Source organism: Microcebus murinus, chromosome 1 (assembly GCF_040939455.1).
Source record: "Microcebus murinus isolate Inina chromosome 1, M.murinus_Inina_mat1.0, whole genome shotgun sequence".
In the NCBI taxonomy this organism is placed as follows: Eukaryota; Metazoa; Chordata; class Mammalia; order Primates; family Cheirogaleidae; genus Microcebus; species Microcebus murinus.
In genome coordinates, this window is record NC_134104.1 from 118,008,044 (window position 1) to 118,027,965 (window position 19,922).

Below are 19,922 nucleotides of genomic sequence, written 5' to 3' on the forward strand. Positions count from 1 at the left end.
TAAGGTATCTCCATATTGCTTTCCACAGAGGTTGAACTAGTTTGCAGTCCCACCAGCAGTGTAGGAGTGTTCCTCTCTCTCCGCAACCACGCCAGCATTTATTGTTTGGAGATTTTTTGATAAAGGCCATTCTCACTGGGGTTAAGTGATATCTCATTGTGGTTTTGATTTGCATTTCCCTGGTGATTAGAGATGTTGAGTATTTTTTCATATGTTTGTTGGCCATTCTTCTGTCTTCTTTAGAAAAGTTTCTGTTCAAGTCCTTTGCCCACTTTTTAATGGGGTTATTTGATTTTTTCTTCCTGATTTTCGTGAGTTCTAAGTATATTCTAGTTATCAGTCCCTTATCGGATGCATAGGATGCAAAAATTTTCTCCCATTCTGTAGGTTGTCTGTTTACTTTCATGACTATTTCTTTGGCTGTGCAGAAGCTTTGTAGTTTGATCATGTCCCATTTATTTATTTTTGTTGCTGCTGTGATTGCCTTTGGGGACTTCTTCATAAACTCTTTGCCCAGGCCGATGTCTAGGAGAGTGTTTCCAGCTTTTTCCTCTAGAGTTCTAATAGTTTCATACCTTAGGTTTAAGTCTGTTATCCAGCGTGAGTTGGTTTTTGTGAGAGGTGAAAGGTGTGGGTCCTGTTTTAGCCTTCTACAGGTGGCTATCCAGTTTTCCCAGCACCATTTATTGAAGAGGGATTCTTTTCCCCAGCGTATGTTTTTGTCTGCTTTGTCAAAGATTAGATGGCTATATGAGGATGGTTTTATATCAGGATTCTCAGATCTGTTCCACTGGTCAATATTCCTATTTTTGTGCCAATACCATATTGATTTAATTACTACAGCTTTGTAGTATAGTTTGATATCTGGCATATTAATGCCTCCCATTTTGTTTTTGTTGCCTAGAATTGCTCTTGATATTCGGGGTCTTCTTTGGTTCCATACGAAGCGTAAAATTTTTTTTTCTATATCTGTGAAGAATGCTGATGGGATTTTAATAGGTATTGCATTGAATCTGTAGATCAGTTTGGGTAGTATAGACATTTTGATGATATTGAGTCTGCTGATCCACGAGCATGGTATGGATTTCCATCTGTTTACATCCTCTGCTATTTCCTTCCTCTGTTTCATAGTTCTCCCTGTAGAGGTCTTTTATGTCCTTGGTTAAGTATATTCCTAGGTACTTTAATTTCTTTGTTGCTATTGAAATCACATTTCATTTCCCAGAGTGCCTGTAATTAGTACATGCAGTTATATATTTAAAGCTAAAATGTTGTGGATCCATAGTGTAAAATTTATTAATCAGATTTGCAAATGATTGATAAGTTGAATATTACCACCTGAGTAAAAAGTTAACATTTTAATTCAGATATATCAGTTTACTTATATTCCCTCTAGAGGTCACATTAGCTTCTCTGTGTCCTTTTGTGTTCTAGATATAATAATCTGCTCATGGTACTGCCTTTATGTACAACTATGAAGTATGTGACTATGGTAAATAGGTGGAAAGTGAATTGTAAGGTCTTTGTATCTACTAGAGGAAGGAGGTTGACAACTTACCTAGAGCTAATTCTGGTTTTTTTTTTTTGTTTTTTTTTTTTGAGACAGAGTCTCACTTTGTTGTCCAGGCTAGAGTGAGTGCCGTGGCGTCAGCCTAGCTCACAGCAACCTCAATCTCCTGGGCTTGAGTGATCCTTCTGCCTCAGCCTCCCGAGTAGCTGGGACTACAGGCATGCGCCACCATGCCCGGCTAATTTTTATATATATATATCAGTTGGCCAATTAATTTCTTTCTATTTATAGTAGAGACGGGGTCTCGCTCTTGCTCAGGCTGGTTTTGAACTCCTGACCTTGAGCAATCCGCCCGCCTCGGCCTCCCAAGAGCTAGGATTACAGGCGTGAGCCACAGCGCCCGGCCTAATTCTGTTTTTTAATTTGGCTTGGGCATATACCTACCATAGAGCAGAGAGTAGCAATTGAGTGGTGATCAAGGATAATACATGTGACTAGAAGAGGTAAGTGTAGGGGAGTAGTAAGATCACATAAGAAGGGAGGTCAGGAAGATGTTGGGCCAGCATGAAGAGTTTTTTTTTTTTTTTTGAAACAGAACGATTCTTTAATCTTTCTTGATTATTTAACTTATGCTTTTTAGACAAAGACTTGTTTATTATACTGTATGCAGAACAATTTGCACGTACAAAATCTCATATGATGCTCAAAATGACCTGGTGATCCCACACTTTACTAATAAAAAGCTGAGACTTGGAATAGTTATCGGACAAGTTTTGAATCACAGAACGAGTGGCAAGGATTAAACCAGAGCCAGTTTTCTGACTCTGCCCACAGCTGAAGAGTTTTAAATGCTAGCCCAGGGGGATTAGATTTAGTTTACAAAGCAGTGGGAAATCATTGATTATTTTCCAACAGGCAAATGATATGATAGAATTTTACTATTTTATTTTACAACTAGCAGGTCAGAGCTCATCATTAATGAGTTGTAGAGTCAGTTTAATGGATTGAGATCCTAGCAGGAAAATGGTGGCATACTCAAATTGAAGAGGGCTAATTTGAAGTGGGTTTAAGAGACTGTAGTAGTATCTGTGAGGGGTATGTTCCAAGATCCCTCATGGATGCCTGAAACCTTGGATAGTACTGAACCCAGTTACCATCAATCGAAACATGTATCCGTTTGTGTCTTCTACCCACGAATATAATGCCTTTTCCTTCTAAGCACACATCACAGTGTGGCTGTAACTTTTGCAGTTCGAGATGTGACAGCAAAACTAGCATGAATTTATTTTTCCTTCTCACAATTTCATGAACAAAAGATTCATTCTTGCTGTAGACCTTAGCAACCTCAACATTCAATTTTTTTCTTAAGTCAAGAACTTTTACCTTTTCACTTAAAGGAAGCACTTTGTGGCTTCTCTTTGACATATCCAAATTGCCAGCGTCACTACTGTTATGATTTAGGGCCATTATTAAGTAAAATAAGGGTTACTTGAATACAAGCATTGCTATACCCCAATAGTCAATCTGATGACTGAGATTGCTACTAAGTGACTCAGGGGCTGATAATGTTTACAGCATGGATACAAAGAAATGAATCATGTTCTGGGTGAGATGGAGCCAGGACAGTGTGAGATTTTATCACAGTCCTCAGAATAGCATGCAATTTAAAACTTATGAATCACTTATTTCTGGAGTTTTCCATTTAATATTCTTGGACCACAGTTGACCTGAGGTAGCTAAAACCACAAAAAGTGAAATCACAGATAAGTGGCGACTATGATACTATTTTTCAAAGGCATGGTAAGGTAGGAGAAGAAATATCTACTATAGCCTGTCTTTGGAGACATCTGGAGAGCGGCAAGGGTTTGCTGCTTTGTTGATAAACTCATACGTAGGTTTCTGGGCAAAAATTATACTTTTCCCAGAGTTATAGCAGCTGCGTGGGACAGTGATATCATGGGTCTTCATGCCCTTTTGACTAGTCCGTGCATCACTGTTGCCTATTTTTTGGCACAAGTGGAAGTATAAAGAGATAGACTAAACTGTATAGCTGTTCCTGCTACAATACCCAAACCAATTGCCTGCCCGTGTTTCTTGTTCCATTTACCTATAGCCTCTAAGTTTGTAGAACCTTGGAATGGAAGTTGCTTCCATCCTTTGCTGTAGTTCTTTCCTATGCTGTCTTTTGTGGGTGTTGTGGATATTTAGAACTTTTCTTATTCAGTCTGATGCCTTTTGCTTTTAGAGATTCTTTCTAATATGTAGTCTGTTGAGAAGACCTTCTTGTTTTCCAGTGACAATATAACTTAAAATTTTTGTAACTTTATATATACATATGTGTGTGTATATGTACACACATGTGTACACATATATAAGTAAAATGACTTAAGGCTGTCGGAAGGGTAGCTGGATCATTGGCTTAGTTTGTCATCTTAATCCAGTGTCTAGGAAGGCATTTTGTATTATCTTGATTTTTTTTTTTTTTTCCCTCCTTTAGATTACAGGACCTTATTAGTGATAAAAGAGCCGAGGACACAGAGAAAAGAGATGAGCCCAGCAAATATAGCCAGCAACAGGCCCTAATTGACCAGAGATACTTTCAGGTATTGAATCTTAAAAAGATTGGTGTTTATAATGAATCTTGGTTTCAGTTGCTGTATAATAAGTTATCACTTGGTAAGGAATACTTGTATCCTGTATTTGTGTATACTCACTTTGTCTTGTCTTGCCATTAACATACCTGTTTGACTAAAAACATTGTAGGTAGCTCAACTTAGAATTTGTCTTACCTTTTAAAAGAGATTCTGGCCTAGTTCGAAAGCAGGATAGTAAAAAGCTGCTATGATTTTTAAAATATTTTATAATCCTTTTCCCTACTCTCTCCCTTTAAGCCATTTCCCTTTTTATTGTTTTTATTGCCATTATTATTATATAAATCTGTTTTCTTAGGGTCCTTATAGGGTTTTGTTTTTGTTCAGATATTTAGTTCGTTGGAAATTTAATTTTCTGTGTGGTAAGATATAGGGAATCTAACCTTACTGGTTTTTTTTTTTTTTTTTTTTTTCTCCTTTGCCTGTCCCCAGGAAACCTTACTGGTTTTATAGAACATTTATTATCTAGATGAGCAGTTAAGCCTGGTGATTTAGTGATGGAACCAGGTTTTCACTCATAGTTTATTGGGCCCACATGGGATTTTTAAATTTTAAATTATTTATCAATTATTCTTATATTAAGGGGATTTTATTTTAAGTTCTTATTTCTAGCTTCTCTTAAAAAGCCAGAAGTTCTGGCAATAAATTCATACATGGTCATTATCAGAGCAGAATTATACCATTCTCCTGTCAGATATGGATATGTGCTCTTCATTAAATCACAATCCCCCTCCATCCTTGCTTCATTTATTTATGCTTGTACATGGATTTTCATTTGGGTTTTCAGAAACTGAATAGAACACTTTTTTCTCTACTGAAATTATGCTTTTATCATAGATTATATTGCTTTATATGCATAGATTTGTTTGTAGATTCTCTAATCTTTCCATTTCTCTATTTCTATATTAATTTCTATGGTTTTATAGTAGGTTTTGATACCCTTTGGGGCAACTCTCTGTCATTGTTCTTTTTAAAATTTTTCTTGGCTATATTTTTAGCACATTTATTCTTTTGGATGAAAAAATTTTCAAATTAATATGTCTTATTGAGATGAACTGAAATTGGATTGGCTTTATGGATTAATATTTGGAGAATGACACCTTTATAGTTTTGAATCATCCCGTTCAGAAATATGTTTCTAATTTTATTTGGGTCGTATTTTATAGCCCTCAATAAAGTTTCTATATTTTTAAACTTAGCTCTTGCATATTTCTTGTTAGGATTATTTCCTAGGTGTTTTGTAATTTTTATTGCTGTGTGAATGGGATTCAGGCACCTTTCTGAAAACTGTTTTGTTTTAGATCTCTCTTGTTCCAGTACATAGCTGGATTTCTTTCAGGTCATTTTATTTCTTAGACTCAATTTGAGAGGCTTTGACCTCTAAAAGGGAAATTAAATCTTTCATGAACATTGAGACAAACTGATATTTCTGCTTTTATACCTGACATCTTTCTGCTTTCCATTTACATAGTTTCTTGTTCTTTTTTCTTTGGTTGTATTTACTTTTCCTGACATTTGCTAGGTTGGTCAAAGCTTCTTTGTCCTTTTTTTAATCCTCAGGTGGTTAGGAAGTTCATCATCTTAATTCTTTCTGTTCTAATGATAACCCTTAAAAATGTTTTTTTAAATTAATATCAAGAAAGACTATACTTTCAGGGATCATTTCTATAGTTTGTTACTAGAGAAGTTTCTCTGAATGTGTAGAGCACTGGAAACCACGAGGAGGTGGTGCAGCATTGTCTCCTGAGCATGAAGCCCGCTTTTGGTTTTGCTTCTCTGCTATTGCCATTTGCCATTGATGATTGTTCTCTCTTTTTGTGGGGAGTAAGAGGAGAGGACACAGTCTGAGTGGTAAAAAAACAAATAACAAAAACCCTAATATGAAGAGTTTATCAGTATCTGTAAACTCTCTGAATAATGTAGGAAATACATTACTTTTTTCAATTCTCATCTCTCCAGGAATTGTTTAAGTCATTTTATGGTTTCCTCATCATTAATATATCTTATGCTGCAAATCGTCAGACAGTAGTTAAGTTGTAAGAAGAATATGGCTCTGCTATCAGTAATAATTCAGTGGAAGGGAATTTTTCCATTAAAATGATGCGTTTAAATATAGAAGTGAAACAATGAAATGCACTTATCTTGAACTAAACAAAAAAGCTTCTAAATGAACATCTGAAGTCATTATTAGGAGACCTATTTGTTGTAATTTGAATTATGACCAGGGACAAAAATTTAAGATGAAAATGCTATCTTATCTTTATACTTGTAGTACTATTTATTAAATAGGCTGGACTTGATGGTGGTAAATAGGAAATTATTTTATTCTCTTTTTAAACATGCTGTTTGGAGTCTCCCTTTCCTCTCCTTGGATAATATAAAAGGTAGAACTCATCACTCTTGGGGGGAGGGTTATGGTCAAATATTATATATATTAAGATATTTAACATTCAGTCTAGGCATCAATGATATTAAGGGATTATTGTTAATTTTCTTAGGTATGATAATGGTGTTATGATTTTATAAAATATGCCTTCTTTTAAGAGATGCATGCTTATTATTTGAAGGTGAAGAGTTATGATGTCTGCATTTTCTTCAAATGGTTCAGATAAAAACATAGAGTGAACAAATATGGCAAAATGTTAACAATTGTTGAATCTAGGTAGTGATTTTGATTATATGGTGTTTGTGATGATTAATTTTGTGTCAACTTGAGTGGGCCACAGGTTGCCCAGACATTTGGTTAAACATTATTGTGAGTATGTCTGGGAGGATATTCTCAGATAAGATTAACATTTGAATTGGTAGCCTGAGTAAAGCAGATTGTTCTCCCTAATGTGAGTAGGCTGCCTCATCTAAATCAGATGAAGGCCTGAATAGAACAAAAAGCTGAGTAAGAGGGAACTCCTCTTGCCTGACTGCCTTTCATCTCGGACATCAGTTTTTTCCTGCCTTCAGACTCAAACTGAAACATTTCTAGGGTTTTGGCCTGCCCACATTCAGATTGTAACTACACATCAGCTTTCCTGGGTCTTCGATTACTGATTACAGATCTTGGACTTGTCAACCTCCATAATTGCATGAGCTAATTTCTTACCATAAATCTCTTCATATATATAAAATGGGTTATATGTGTGTATATATATCCTGTTCTGTTTCTCTGGAGGACCCCAATACAGTAATACAGATACATAGACAGATACACACACATGTGTACACACAAACACCTTTAATTTTTGTGTTTGAAAATTTTCATTATGAAAAGTTGGAAGAAAAGTCCTTTCAAATCTTAATCAAAATGTCAGTCATCTACTTCAAAGCTTTTACCTTATGTCTACTCCATCTCATGTCTGACCTGTACTTCTGCAGACAAGCAGTATGGCAAAGAGGTATGATTGGTTTATTCTCTTTGCTCAACTTTCTCTCCTAGTCCTCTGCTGCATTTGGCTTCTCCAGAATTGGCAGTGACAGGTAGATGGTAAGGATACAGAGAGGGTAGAATCTTTTTTGACTGGTGCTGGTATGTTTTAGCACTGTTGCCCTTTTTGTAGCTGATGAATACTGCCTCTGTTTCTCTTTCATGGCATACTTGTATAAATGTGTTTAGTTATTCCTTTCCCACCAGCTAGGGACCTTGGCAATGTACCCTTCATTTTGTGGGTAGTGTATTTTTCAGCTGACCTTTTATGAATCCTTTCCTTCTGTCCTAAAGTGATATTTCCCTGAGGTCCTCCAGTCGTATGCAGTTATTTTTCATGAAAGCAAAAAGTTTCCACTTGGCCACATGGTATATTTTTACCATACTACACAATGTAAAAAGGCAGGCTTCTCTTGTTGCTGCCCCCTCTCATTGCTCTATTCCATCTTTATGCTTATAAATATCAGCTCATTTTTGCTGTGTAACCTATCATAAAACTTAGTGACTTAAAATAATAACCCTTTAATATTGTGCTTGGACAACTGGGCAGTTCTTTTGATATTGGCTGGGCTCCCACATGTATCAACTATGAGATACAAGTCAGTTACGTGGCATTGCTTCTGTTAGTTCCATGGATATTGGCTCACGGTGATGGGGATGACTGGCCACATGTCTATCATTATCTACCAGTCCTGCCTGGACTCAGCCATGTGGTAGCAGCAGAGTGCAAACAAAGCAAACATGATCAAGGCCTCTTGAGACCTAGGCTGTGAACTGGGATGATGTTCCTTCCAGAGCATTCTGTGTGCCAAAGCAAGGCCCAAGACCAGCTCAGATCCAAGGGTTTGAAAATAGACTGCACTTCTTGATGGGAGAACCTCAGTATCAATACCAAAAAGGCACGGATATATAAGGAAGAAATAATTGTGGCCATTTTTTGCAAATAATATGCTACAAAGACGCAAACTGCTAGATGTACATTTAATCCCACTTGATTCACTACTCTTGGAGATCGGCCTATGATCTTCTGAAACTCAGGTAGTATTTAGCTCCCTGATCTCTTTCAGGAGTTCCCCTGCCACCTTCCTTACCTTTGGTGTGAGGCAGGGAAAAAAGGAGGATCTCATTAATAATTTAGTGGAGGAGAATTAATTATTTTTTCCATTAGAATGGTATTCATGGATGAGTTTAAATATAATAGAGGTGAGACATTAAAATACACTCTCCTAAACTAAAACAGCAACAAAAAGCTGTTTATAAATAAACATTAGAAGTCAAATTCTCAGACGACCTGTTTGTTGTAGCTTTCTATGGGGAGAAAAGAAAAAAAACAGCATTTTCTACTCACTAGTTCTATACGTTGCTTTAAATGACACTCTTCCTGATGAGTCCTGTCTCAGAATCTCTAACACTTTCTAGGCTGGTTACTATGTAAAAGGAGTTTCATCATCTCTTACTGAGACCTGCATGATGTGTCTAGGACTTCTCTTTAAAATGTGTGGGACTTTATCATTGTCCTCACTTTGAACTTCAACTAAAGCTATGAACAACAGGAAAAGCCTCTTTTAACATCATATTTAGCTTACAAATGAGGAGGCAGAAATAGGGAAATGTGGAGACTGTAGCTAAGGCTGTCTAGGTGATTATTCTTCTCCATGTGCATTATAATAGGTCATTCAAAACTATTTTCAAGTCTAATTCATTTTAGTTTTTCTGCAAAAGTTTTTAGTAGAACTTACATGTTTAACCACGTTAATGAAATGGGTATATTTTCTATCTCTTCAGATTTGAAATCCTTCTCTCAGAACTGAGCTTATTAGCAAAAAATTAAGTGTTAATTTTAGGTATTAAGAAGATCTTAATATGTAAAATTATTAACTCTGAAAATGATGTTAGCCTGATATATAAAGCATTCCCTTAACATATATCACTTGGTAGGAGTACGATAAACATTTTGATTAAATACATGTCTTTTTATTAAAGGTGCTGTGTAGCATCAATTCAATTATTCACAATCCAAGAGCTCCAGTAATAATTTATAAACAGAGCAAAGGAGGAGCCCAAAATTTTAATAAAGATTTTGTTCAAGATTGTGGATTTGAGCATCTTGTTCCTATAATAGAAATGTGGGCAGATCAACTGACATCCCTAAAGGTAAGGGGTTGACTGTTATTTATATGCTTTGGACATCTATTGGACTCTGTTGGTTTTATTAGTAGGATTTGGCTTAATTTTTTTGTTTTTGTTAACTGTAAACCTGAAAAAGCTTATTAGCTTATCTAAAACTAGAATCTTCCTACTTACCTATTTTAAGTACTATTTGATGTTGTCATTACTGTAAACTTGATCTCCTCTGAAGTTCTACCAAGCAAGAAATTTTTTAGGCCCATTCCTTCATTGAAAATCTACAGTGGATGCACTTTGTACATCTAGGCCCTTCCCTGTTCTATATTCATCTCCTTCCTGTTGGTGTTTTCATGGTACAGATTTTCATGGCCCTTATTCCTCTTCACATGTCTTATCCTTTATTTCATTATAATTGGGTATATTTTCTATCTATTCATATTTAAAATCATTTTCCTTCTCTTGGAACTGAGCTTATCTCCATGTCTGTCTATTCTCTGGAGCTGGTAAATAGTCAGCTAGCAGCCATCCCTATTCTTACCTATCCTATCTGTCCATGGAAGATTAAAATTTGTTCCCTCTGTAGAGTTATTGTGTATTCCTTATTGCATAGTTCCTGGTTTTTTCAGGGGTTTTTTTGTTTTTGTTTTTGACTAGTTTACTGAAAGGTAAATTGCCAAAGACAGTATAGTATTTAATTTCTGTGCCCTTTAAACTTTAGATTTTCCAGTGACTGATGTCATACACAGCACTACCTTTGTTAATGAAGGTGATTCAATAATAGTATTTGTCAACAGAAGCCTTATTACATGAAATGGAAATGATGCAGAAGATCTTTGTTAAAAATGTGTAAGCTCTGGCTGAGTGTTGTGGCTCACGCCTATAATCCTAGCACTCTGAGAGACCAAGGCGGGCAGATAATTTGAGTTCGAGACCAGCCTGAGCAAGAGTGAGACCCCCATCTCTACTAAAAAAATAGAAAGAAATTAGCTGGATAACTAAAAACATAAATAAAAAATTAGCTGGGCATGGTGGCGCATGCCTGTAGTCCCAGCTACTCAGGAGGCTGAGGCAGAAGGATTGCTTGAGCCCAGGAGTTTGAGGTTGCTGTGAGCTAGGCTGATGCCACGGCACTCCAGCCCAGGCAACAGAGCAGGAGACTCTGTCTCAAAAAAAAAAAAAATGAAAAAATGTGTAAGCTCAATGAAGACAGAGTTTTGTCTTATTTTTCTCTGATATGTCCCCAAGGATCCTCTTGATAGATAATGAATGCCCAATTAATATTTGTTAAAAAGAATGAAGCAGGATAATATATTCTAAGACAAAATGGGGGGGGTGGTAATGTTAAATTTTTAAAAACTTTTAATGAAAACATACCTGTAACTGATGAAAAATTTTTGTATTCAGCTTAATTTCTACTTCTCTTTTTAAGTAGGGCTCAGACAGCAAATCTATATGCAGATTTGCAGATACAGAGCTGTATAATACATAAACATTTTGACTGACAGTGCTGGATTAATATACCTACTCTATAGGCCTGAGTTCCTCCAGTCTATATCTCAGAAAAGGGTGAAATAAATCATGGCATTTCCCCAATCATGGCCTGTCAGGGGGTTCTCCCAGTGGGAGGGAATAGTGCTAACTCCACTTTCCTCCTCCTTAGAAGAGATGGACTAGAAAAAGCTCTAGCTTTCCCAACAGAATGGAAAAGACTAGAAGAGGAGGAAGGCAAAGGGAAGAATCAAGTTAATGGATATTTATTGATTTACTATGTTCAAAACATTATGAAGTATCAGAAAAGGTAAATACAGGATCCAGACTAATCGGAGAGACAAAATATATTTTAAAATATGTAATAAAATTTAAAGGATCATTCATGATATCATTAGAAGATTGAATGCCATAAAAATAGATCACATGATAAGTTCCAAGAGAATGATGCAGATAACTTGTGTTCTAGCGTCTGGAGAAGGAAAGATCACTCTGATTATAGCCCCCAAGAAGGGCTTTGCAGTGGTACTGAGTTCTTGCTGCTGTATTTAGTTTTCCAAGTAGAAGGAGGCAAGGAATTAGCTTTCTAGAACAATTAGAATTTTCTGAGGACACCCAAGAATAATTTATTTCAAATTAGTTACTTCTGCCACTGAAGTAACTCATGTATTTGGGGTGGTGCTTCAGATATTTATACTATAGTTTTAGGGTCCAAATTAAGAAACTACATGAGATTCTTTGAGGCCTCATATTAAAGTTTTTTATAAGGTAGCAGCCTCTAAGTTTGAGACAACCATCTTCCCAGATCATTTTCCCCCCCTCAGGTTAGATTTGGCTTAAAAGGGTAAGTTTGAGGGATTAATGGATAAGCAAAATGTAGTATAAACATATAATGGAATACTATTCAGCCATGAAAAGAAGGAAATTCTGACCCCATACAGCATGGATGCACATTATGAGGAGACATGATGCTAAAAAATAAATCAGTTATGAAAAGACAAATACCATACGATTCCACTTATATGAGTTACTTAGAGTAGTCTAAATCATAGAGGCAAAGTATGGTGGTTGCTGGTGGGAGGAGAGAAGGGGTTATTTAATGGGTACAGAGCTTCAGTTTTATAAGATGGAAAGAGTTATGCAGATATAGATGGTGGTAATGGTTGTACAACATTTTGAACATATTTAATAACATTGAACTACACTGAAAAATGGTTAAGAGAGTAAATTTTAAGTATGTGTATTTTACTATAATAAAAAAAATTGAAAAAAAAGGGAGGTTGGGAAAGGCATGGAGCCAATTAGCTGCCTCCTTCCTTCTCTCTTTTCCTTCCTGCCTTTCCAAGAAAGGTGAGCTATAGATGCTGTATCTTTTCCCAACCCACCCAGTACACTGTTGTGCACTGTTGCTTTCCCATTTCTCAGTGCTCCAGAGGCCAGACATACAAGGTGGGCAGGCCCATGGTAGTACTTCTACATCCCCACAACTGGGTATGAAGAACTTAGGAGAACCTCTTATATTTTGCACAGTTTATGGGATGGACTATATCACACTGCTGAGGAGACCAGATCATCTTTTCTTCTTAGCTTTGTAATAAATACTCTTTTATTCTCAAGCAAAAACTTAAAAGACTGGGTGTGCCTTTAACCATAGACCACTTCTTTATAAATGTGCCTTGTTGATGGAGCATTGGTTAATAAAAGTGTCATTATGCTGCTATTTGCTGACTTTTGTTCAAATTCTAGTGGCCCTGATTGTAAAACATTCATTTGTCATGCATTGCTAAAAGAGGTAACTGCCTTCCTACCAAATGAAAGGTTAAAGATAGCAATATGTGAGTTGTGGGCCTTAATTGGGGAGTGTTAAATAAGTGGAGGACTAACATAAATAGTTAGAAAAAGGAGGGAATTCTTATACTTCTTTCAGTATTCTAGAGCTGTGCTGTCCAATATAGTAGCCAATAGCTACATGTGGCTATTAATCACTTGAAATGTGGCTTGTCCCAATTGAGTTGTGCTGTAAGTGTAAAATATTGGCTTTACAACTTGCAGTCCCCAATCCCCAGGCCACAGCCTATAACCAGTCTGTAGCTTGTTAGGAAATGGACCCGAGCTCTGCACGCCACCCACCAATCCCCAGTCTGTGGAAAAATTGTCTTCCATGAAACTGGCCCCTGGTGCCAGAAAGGTTGGGGGCTGCTGCTTTAGAAGACTTACTACGGAAAAAATTAAAATATTGATTATATATTAAAATGATAATATTTTGGATATATATTGGGTTAAATAAAATATATTAAAGATAATATCACCTGTTTGTTTTTACATTCCATATTTTGGCTACTAGACAACTAAAAATTGCCAAGGCTCACATTATATTTCTTTTGGATGGCACTGTTCTAAAGGGCAAGCACTGTGCCATGCATGTACAGGTTGAATATCCTTTACCCAAAATGCTTGGGACCAGAAGTGTTTCAATTTTGGATTATTTCAGATTTGGAGATATTTGCAGAATATATACTGGTTAAGCATCCCTAACTGGAAAATCCAAAATGCTCCAATGGGCATTTCTTTTGAGTGTCATATCAATGTTCAGAGTTTCAGATTTTGGAGCATTTCAGATTTTCAGATTAGAGATGTTTAACCTGTAGTAGATGCTTAGTAAATATTTGATTGATCAGTTTTAGAGCTCTAAATTTTTTTTTTTTTTTTTTTTGAGACAGAGTCTCGCTTTGTTGCTCAGGCTAGAGTGAGTGCCATGGCGTCAGCCTAGCTCACAGCAACCTCAATCTCCTGGGCTCAAGCGATCCTTCTGTCTCAGCCTCCCAAGTAGCTGGGACTACAGGCATGTGCCACCATGCCCGGCTAATTTTTTCTATATATATTAGTTGGCCAATTAGTTTCTTTCTATTTATAGTAGAGACGGGGTCTCGCTCTTGCTCAGGCTGGTTTTGAACTCCTGACCTCGAGCAATCCGCCCGCCTCGGCCTCCCAGAGAGCTAGGATTACAGGCGTGAGCCACCGCGCCCGGCCTAGAGCTCTAAATTTTTATTAGCCTTGCCCCTCATGCACAGCTTAAAATGGAGCAACATGTCTAGGCCAAAAAAACTAAGTAGGGTGTTAAGAAGATAAAGTAGAATTAATTTAGGGATCCTTTCACATTAAAAACCTGCCTGGAGTCAGGTAGCAGGTACCTATAGTTCCAGCTACTCAAGAGGCTGAGGTGGGAGGATCACTTGAGCCCAGGAGTTTGAGGTCAACCTGGGCAACATAGCAGACGTAGTCTCTTTAAAACACAAACAAACAAAAAAACCTGCCTGGAGATACATATTACAACATGGATGAATCTCAAACATTATGCTAAGTAAAAGAAGCCAGTCACAAAATGTCAGTTATTATATAATTGTATTTATGTGAAATGTCCACAGTAGGCAACTCCATATAAACAGAAAGTAGGCTAGTAGTTACCCCAGGAGCTGCAGGGAGGGTAGAAGGGGGAAGAACCGTGAGTGGGATTTCTTTTTGGGGTGATGGATATATTCTGAAATTAGATAGTGGTGATGTTTGCAAATCTATGTGAAAATATAAAACTACTGAATTGTATATTTAATGAGGGTAAATTTTATGGTATGTGAATTACATCTCAATAAAGCTGTTATAAAAAATTCAAAACAAAATATAAGGACAGGCTGGACATGGTAGCTCACACCTGTAATCCTAGCACTCTGAGAGGTCGAGGTGGGAGGATCCTTTGAGCTCAGGAGTTCAAGACCAGCCTGAACAAGAGCGAGACCCTGTCTCTATTTAAAAAAAAATAGAAATTAGCTGGGCACCTAAAAATATATAAAACAAATTAGCCGGGCATGGTGGCACATATGTGTAGTCCCAGCTACTTGGGAGGTTGAGGCAGGAGGATTGCTCGAGCCCAAGAGTTTGAGGTTGCTGTGAGCTAGGCTGATGCCAGGCACTCTAGCCCGGGCAACAGAGTAAGACTCTGTCTCAAGAAAAAAAAATAAGGACAAACTTTATATGTAAATGATTCAAAGTAATTAAATAATCTAGAAAAATAATAAAAATTACTTAGCATATACTCAGAATAAACAATATGTAATTTTTTTGTAGGGCTTCCATTTATCTGGAGATACCTAATTTTAACAGGCTTGTTCTAAATTAGTAATAGTATTTTTTTAATACTGATGATAGTTATATAGATATATTTTTTAACCTATCTGGATAATTATGTTTTATTTACTGTTACTATAGAAATTTTACTTAATCAATAATACCTTTTGTTATAAAGGATTTGTATAAGTCCTTGAAAATACTATCTACAGAACTGGTGCCTTGGCATAATTTAAAGAAGCAGAACGAAAATGAAGGTATCAAAGTTGAAGATTTGTTATTTATAGTAGATACCATGTTGGAAGAAGTTGAAAATAAGGAAAAGGTAATATTTAGTACTTATATAAATGTTTATATTTTAATGTATTCTTATCTTAAAAATTGATAATTTTTTTCCCTTTGGAATCTTTACAGACAAAAAATTGGTAATTTGAAATAGATATTAATATTTGTTCTACTAGAGTTCTATTTCTCTTTTTGAAGTTTTTTTTACTAAAGATTTGGGATTATTTTAAAATGTCAACTATTTTTCTTTTTTACCTTCTCTTTTGAACAGGACAACAATATGCCAAACTTTCAAACATTGCAAGCTATTGTCTCTCACTTCCAGAAATTATTTGATGTGCCTTCTTTAAATGGAGTCTATCCCCGAATGAATGAAGTTTATACAAGGCTTGGAGAAATGAACAATGCTGTGAGAAACCTCCAAGAACTCTTAGAATTAGGTGATGACACTAATTTTTTGGCGTCCATTTAAGAATGATTCCTAATAAATTAACAAAAAGTAGGTAAAAAAAATTTTTAAGTAAAAACAAGTGAGGATCACTGAAGCCTAAAATATTTCATGGATATAATGATTCTGGAAATTCTCTGTTAAAATATCCTTTCTTTTTATTTCTCTTTTGCAGATAGTTCATCCTCATTGTGTGTGCTGGTAAGCACAGTTGGAAAATTGTGTAGGCTGATTAATGAGAATGTGAATGAGCAGGTTAAGCAGGTATTAGGACCTGAAGACCTCCAAAGGTATTTGTTTGGACAGTTTACAAAATATCATCTAGAAACTGCTGGGTCCAGTGGTGTGTGCCTGTAATCCCAGCTATTTGGGAGCTGAGGCAGGAGGATCACTTGTGCCCCAGTTCAAGTCCAGCCTGGGCAACATAGTGAGACCCTATCTCTTTAAAAAAAAAAAAAGTATCATCCAGAATACTTGGAGGAGTGAAATTAAAGGCTTTCAAAACTTCATAAATTATTTACCTTTCCTATTTCGATTAGCATCTTTTAAATAACTTGATAACCTAAAATCTCACACCCTTAGGAATGAAAAATGCTGAGTATTTTCAAGATAAACATAGAGGGTCATGAATACTTCAGCATAAGCTTCTTCTCAGGGAAAATTATATATGGAGAAATTCAAACCTTGTTAGCAATTTCCTGGGTGTTCAAATTGTATCAAGAAATCCTATTTTTAGGATACTACCATGGACCACTGAATATTCACTAATAGTATATTTATTAATTATTTGCTTAGGAGATAAATGTTAAGTATTTTTAAAAAGACTAGGCATCTCTAACATAAAATCTGAGGTTTTTAATAAGTATTGAGACATTGTAGCTATACCTAAAGCAACTTTCCCCCATCCTGTCTCCCAGTTTTATGCTACAGTGTGCAGAAAGGGAAACACATATATAAAACCACATATTCCTTATGTTCTGCAAGTTTTCCAAAAAGAACCCTTGCGTAATCTGACACTTGAGTCTTCTGATATTTGATGCTTTTAAAAGGAACATATATCTCACTATTGCTCTGTTTTCCCCTTCCCACAGTTTTATTGACTGAAACTTGTTCTTACTGTTTAATAGGATATTGAGTATAAAAGCTAATTATTTTTGGAATGCTGTGAAAACATGGTGTCTCTAAGAAGGCTTGAGCTAAATGAGAAGCTTGCCATGTTAGGAATGTTACATAAGTTTAACAAATTTTACACTAATTTATGAGATACCTTTTTTAGAAAAGCAATATTGAACAAAGAGCTCAAAAAAGGAAGGACTGAAGTAAATGACCATTGAATTTATATTTAAATTAGCAAGATAGTTTCTTTTCATTTTAAAAATGTTATATTCATAACCACCTGTTTACAGTAAGATGCAAGAACCCTAAATTGGAAATTAGGTGTAAACTGTGTATTTTTTAAACAGCATTATCAACAAATTGGAAGAACATGAAGAATTTTTCCCAGCATTTCAGACATTTACTAATGATCTACTTGAAATCTTAGGTAAGATCTCTGTTGGTGGTGGTTAAATTTTGAGTTTTAAAATGTCAGTGGGTTTGAGAGAAGGGTGTTCCTTATTCACTGGATTAGTATTTTTTACCCAGAGCGTTTGATAGATACTAACTACTAACAGTTCTGGAAACACATTCCTAACTTGCAGTTAGAGTTTGTTGGGATTAATCCACAGAAAAGAAGCACAGACCCTTAAAGGAGATAGGGACTCTCTTTGAGGATCTTATCATGAGAAATGGTGTTACTCTGGCCATACCCAGTTTAACCCTGGCTCTGTCATTCCCTAATGAGAAATTTATGCTCTTAGAAGGTTTTTTCTTTCTTTCCTTCCTTTTTTCCCCCCCACTGTTTTTTTAAGCTATCACTTACCTACCATGTTTTTAAAATTTCTTCTCAGGTGATAAGTAATATAAAGTAGTAAATATCTATAGAAAGGAAGAAATGAAGTATTACACTTATACTGCTGGTCATACTGAGGGCCTCATTAGTAGAAGTATCTCCTAAAAGGAAAAAAATTTAAAAAATGTAATTTGCTTAGGAATCATAGACAAAATAAAGACCCTATCTATTTTAAATGTAATATTATACATGGCTATAAAATTAAGTTACCTTACTATTAAGAATAATTTTTAAAGTTTAAAGTGATTCAGTAATAAGATTTCTTCTTAATAAGATTCAGTAAAAGAATTCTTTTTTTATGTATAGCTCCTTTGAAAAAAATTTTTATGTTTTAGTTTTTTTTATTTCGGCATATTATGTGGGTACAGATTTTAAGGTCTCAATAAATGCCCTTTCCCCCTTCCCCTCACAAGTCTGAGTCTCCAGCATGACCATCCCCCAGATGGTGCACATCTCACTCATTATATATGTATATACCTGCCCCACTCCCCTGAAAAATTTTTTTTAAAAAAGAATGACTCCTTGATTTAGAAGAGGAGATGAGGCTTGGTAGGAAGATAAGGGAATGAGTACATTAAAACTTAGTAAAAGGATGAATAAATGAAAGAAATACCTGATTAGAACATATAGTGTAGTGAACCTAAAGGAAGTTTTGTGGCTACTTTTATGTGGACTAAAGAAGCAAGGAAGACAGTGAGCATGCTTTAGGCATGCTTGTAATGTTTGAAAAGATAGTAGCAAGTGCAGATATAATTTGGTAGTTAAACTTGAGATGAGGCATGACATTATATAATTATGTTGCCTGGTATCCTAAAGAGCCTGATTTTGTAGAATGATTCTGCTTGCTTTGGGTTGGCTATTAAACAGTGACGTTCTTGTCATTAATAAATATTTGGTACATTAATAAACATCTTCATATGTGTGCTGGTAAACTTATTTCAGAATGCTTCTATAGAAACTTCTCAGATATTAGGACACTCAGCATGGTTGATATAAGATAATTTGCTTTAGAAAGCCATTTCCCTGCAGATGAATTCTGTATTTTGGTCAAAGTTGAAATTCTGAGGTTAAATATTATATTTAACATGAGGAAAGTTAAATGTTTGACAAACATGACTTTTTTTTTATTACTAGATGTCATTAAGCATCTAAACATAGACTGATATACTGAATACCAGATATGTAGACAGCCTTCAGTGATAATTGTGATTAAAAAAAAAAATTCCTATATAAGTGGTATGATTGGCTGAGAAAATTCCTACATCAGCCAAGGTCCTTCTTTGTGGGGTTTGTTTATAAGGTAGGTTCCTCATTTAGTGAGAAAACAGGATTTCAGAATGGGAGGTCAGGGAATAATTTCATACCTTACAACAATGTAAGGGATGAATCAAATTCTCCATTGTAGGTTTGCTTATATCATTTCCTTTCCTATGTCTTGATGCTTTGTAAGTGGTTCTAGATAAGTATTCTGACTGAAATCAAGAGCTTAAAGAACTAAATGAATAGTGGGACAGCATGGGTCATGTGTTTTGGCTAAAAGGGAGAGCAAACAAAATCCAGATAAAGAATGGAGAGAGTTAGAATCTAAGGAAGCATGTTTTATGTAAAGGAAATGAGTTTATGAATAATGCCCTGGCAGAATAATCTAGAAAAAAGTAGTGGGCATCTAGAACACCTGCCATTGGGGCTCACCTTAAGTAGGGCTGGGGTCTGCTCTACTTCAGACCCCAGCCCTTCATCAGTGGCCAAGAGCTTTAGAGAGTGAATTCTGACTAAGGCTGGTTGGAATAAGATAGTCTTAGAAAATAAAATCAAATTCAGAAAGAACCTGTCAGAGAATAACTTTACGTGGTTTATCTGGTAAGCTGGACCAGGCTAAGCTGTATACTACATTGCACTTAATGTTTGTACCCTGAGGAGCCTCT

General features: G+C 35.8%; 1 protein-coding gene and 1 non-coding gene across 4 annotated transcripts in view; both read left to right on the top strand.

The window, feature by feature from the left end:
- Positions 1-19,922, top strand: part of CEP70 (centrosomal protein 70) — an 85,265-nt gene that overhangs the window by 44,749 nt on the left and 20,594 nt on the right. For all 3 annotated transcript variants that reach the window (XM_012749125.3, XM_076005186.1, XM_012749126.3), the window contains 6 exons: positions 4,008-4,113; positions 9,563-9,733; positions 15,492-15,638; positions 15,870-16,038; positions 16,222-16,336; positions 17,510-17,589. In XM_012749125.3, coding sequence (XP_012604579.1) covers positions 4,008-4,113; positions 9,563-9,733; positions 15,492-15,638; positions 15,870-16,038; positions 16,222-16,336; positions 17,510-17,589 — 788 coding nt within the window. The remainder of the gene's footprint in view (positions 1-4,007; positions 4,114-9,562; positions 9,734-15,491; positions 15,639-15,869; positions 16,039-16,221; positions 16,337-17,509; positions 17,590-19,922) is intronic.
- On the top strand, positions 5,802-6,014 carry LOC142874868 (small nucleolar RNA U3). Its single transcript, XR_012922450.1, has one exon. It is a non-coding gene; the product is annotated as a small nucleolar RNA U3 (small nucleolar RNA).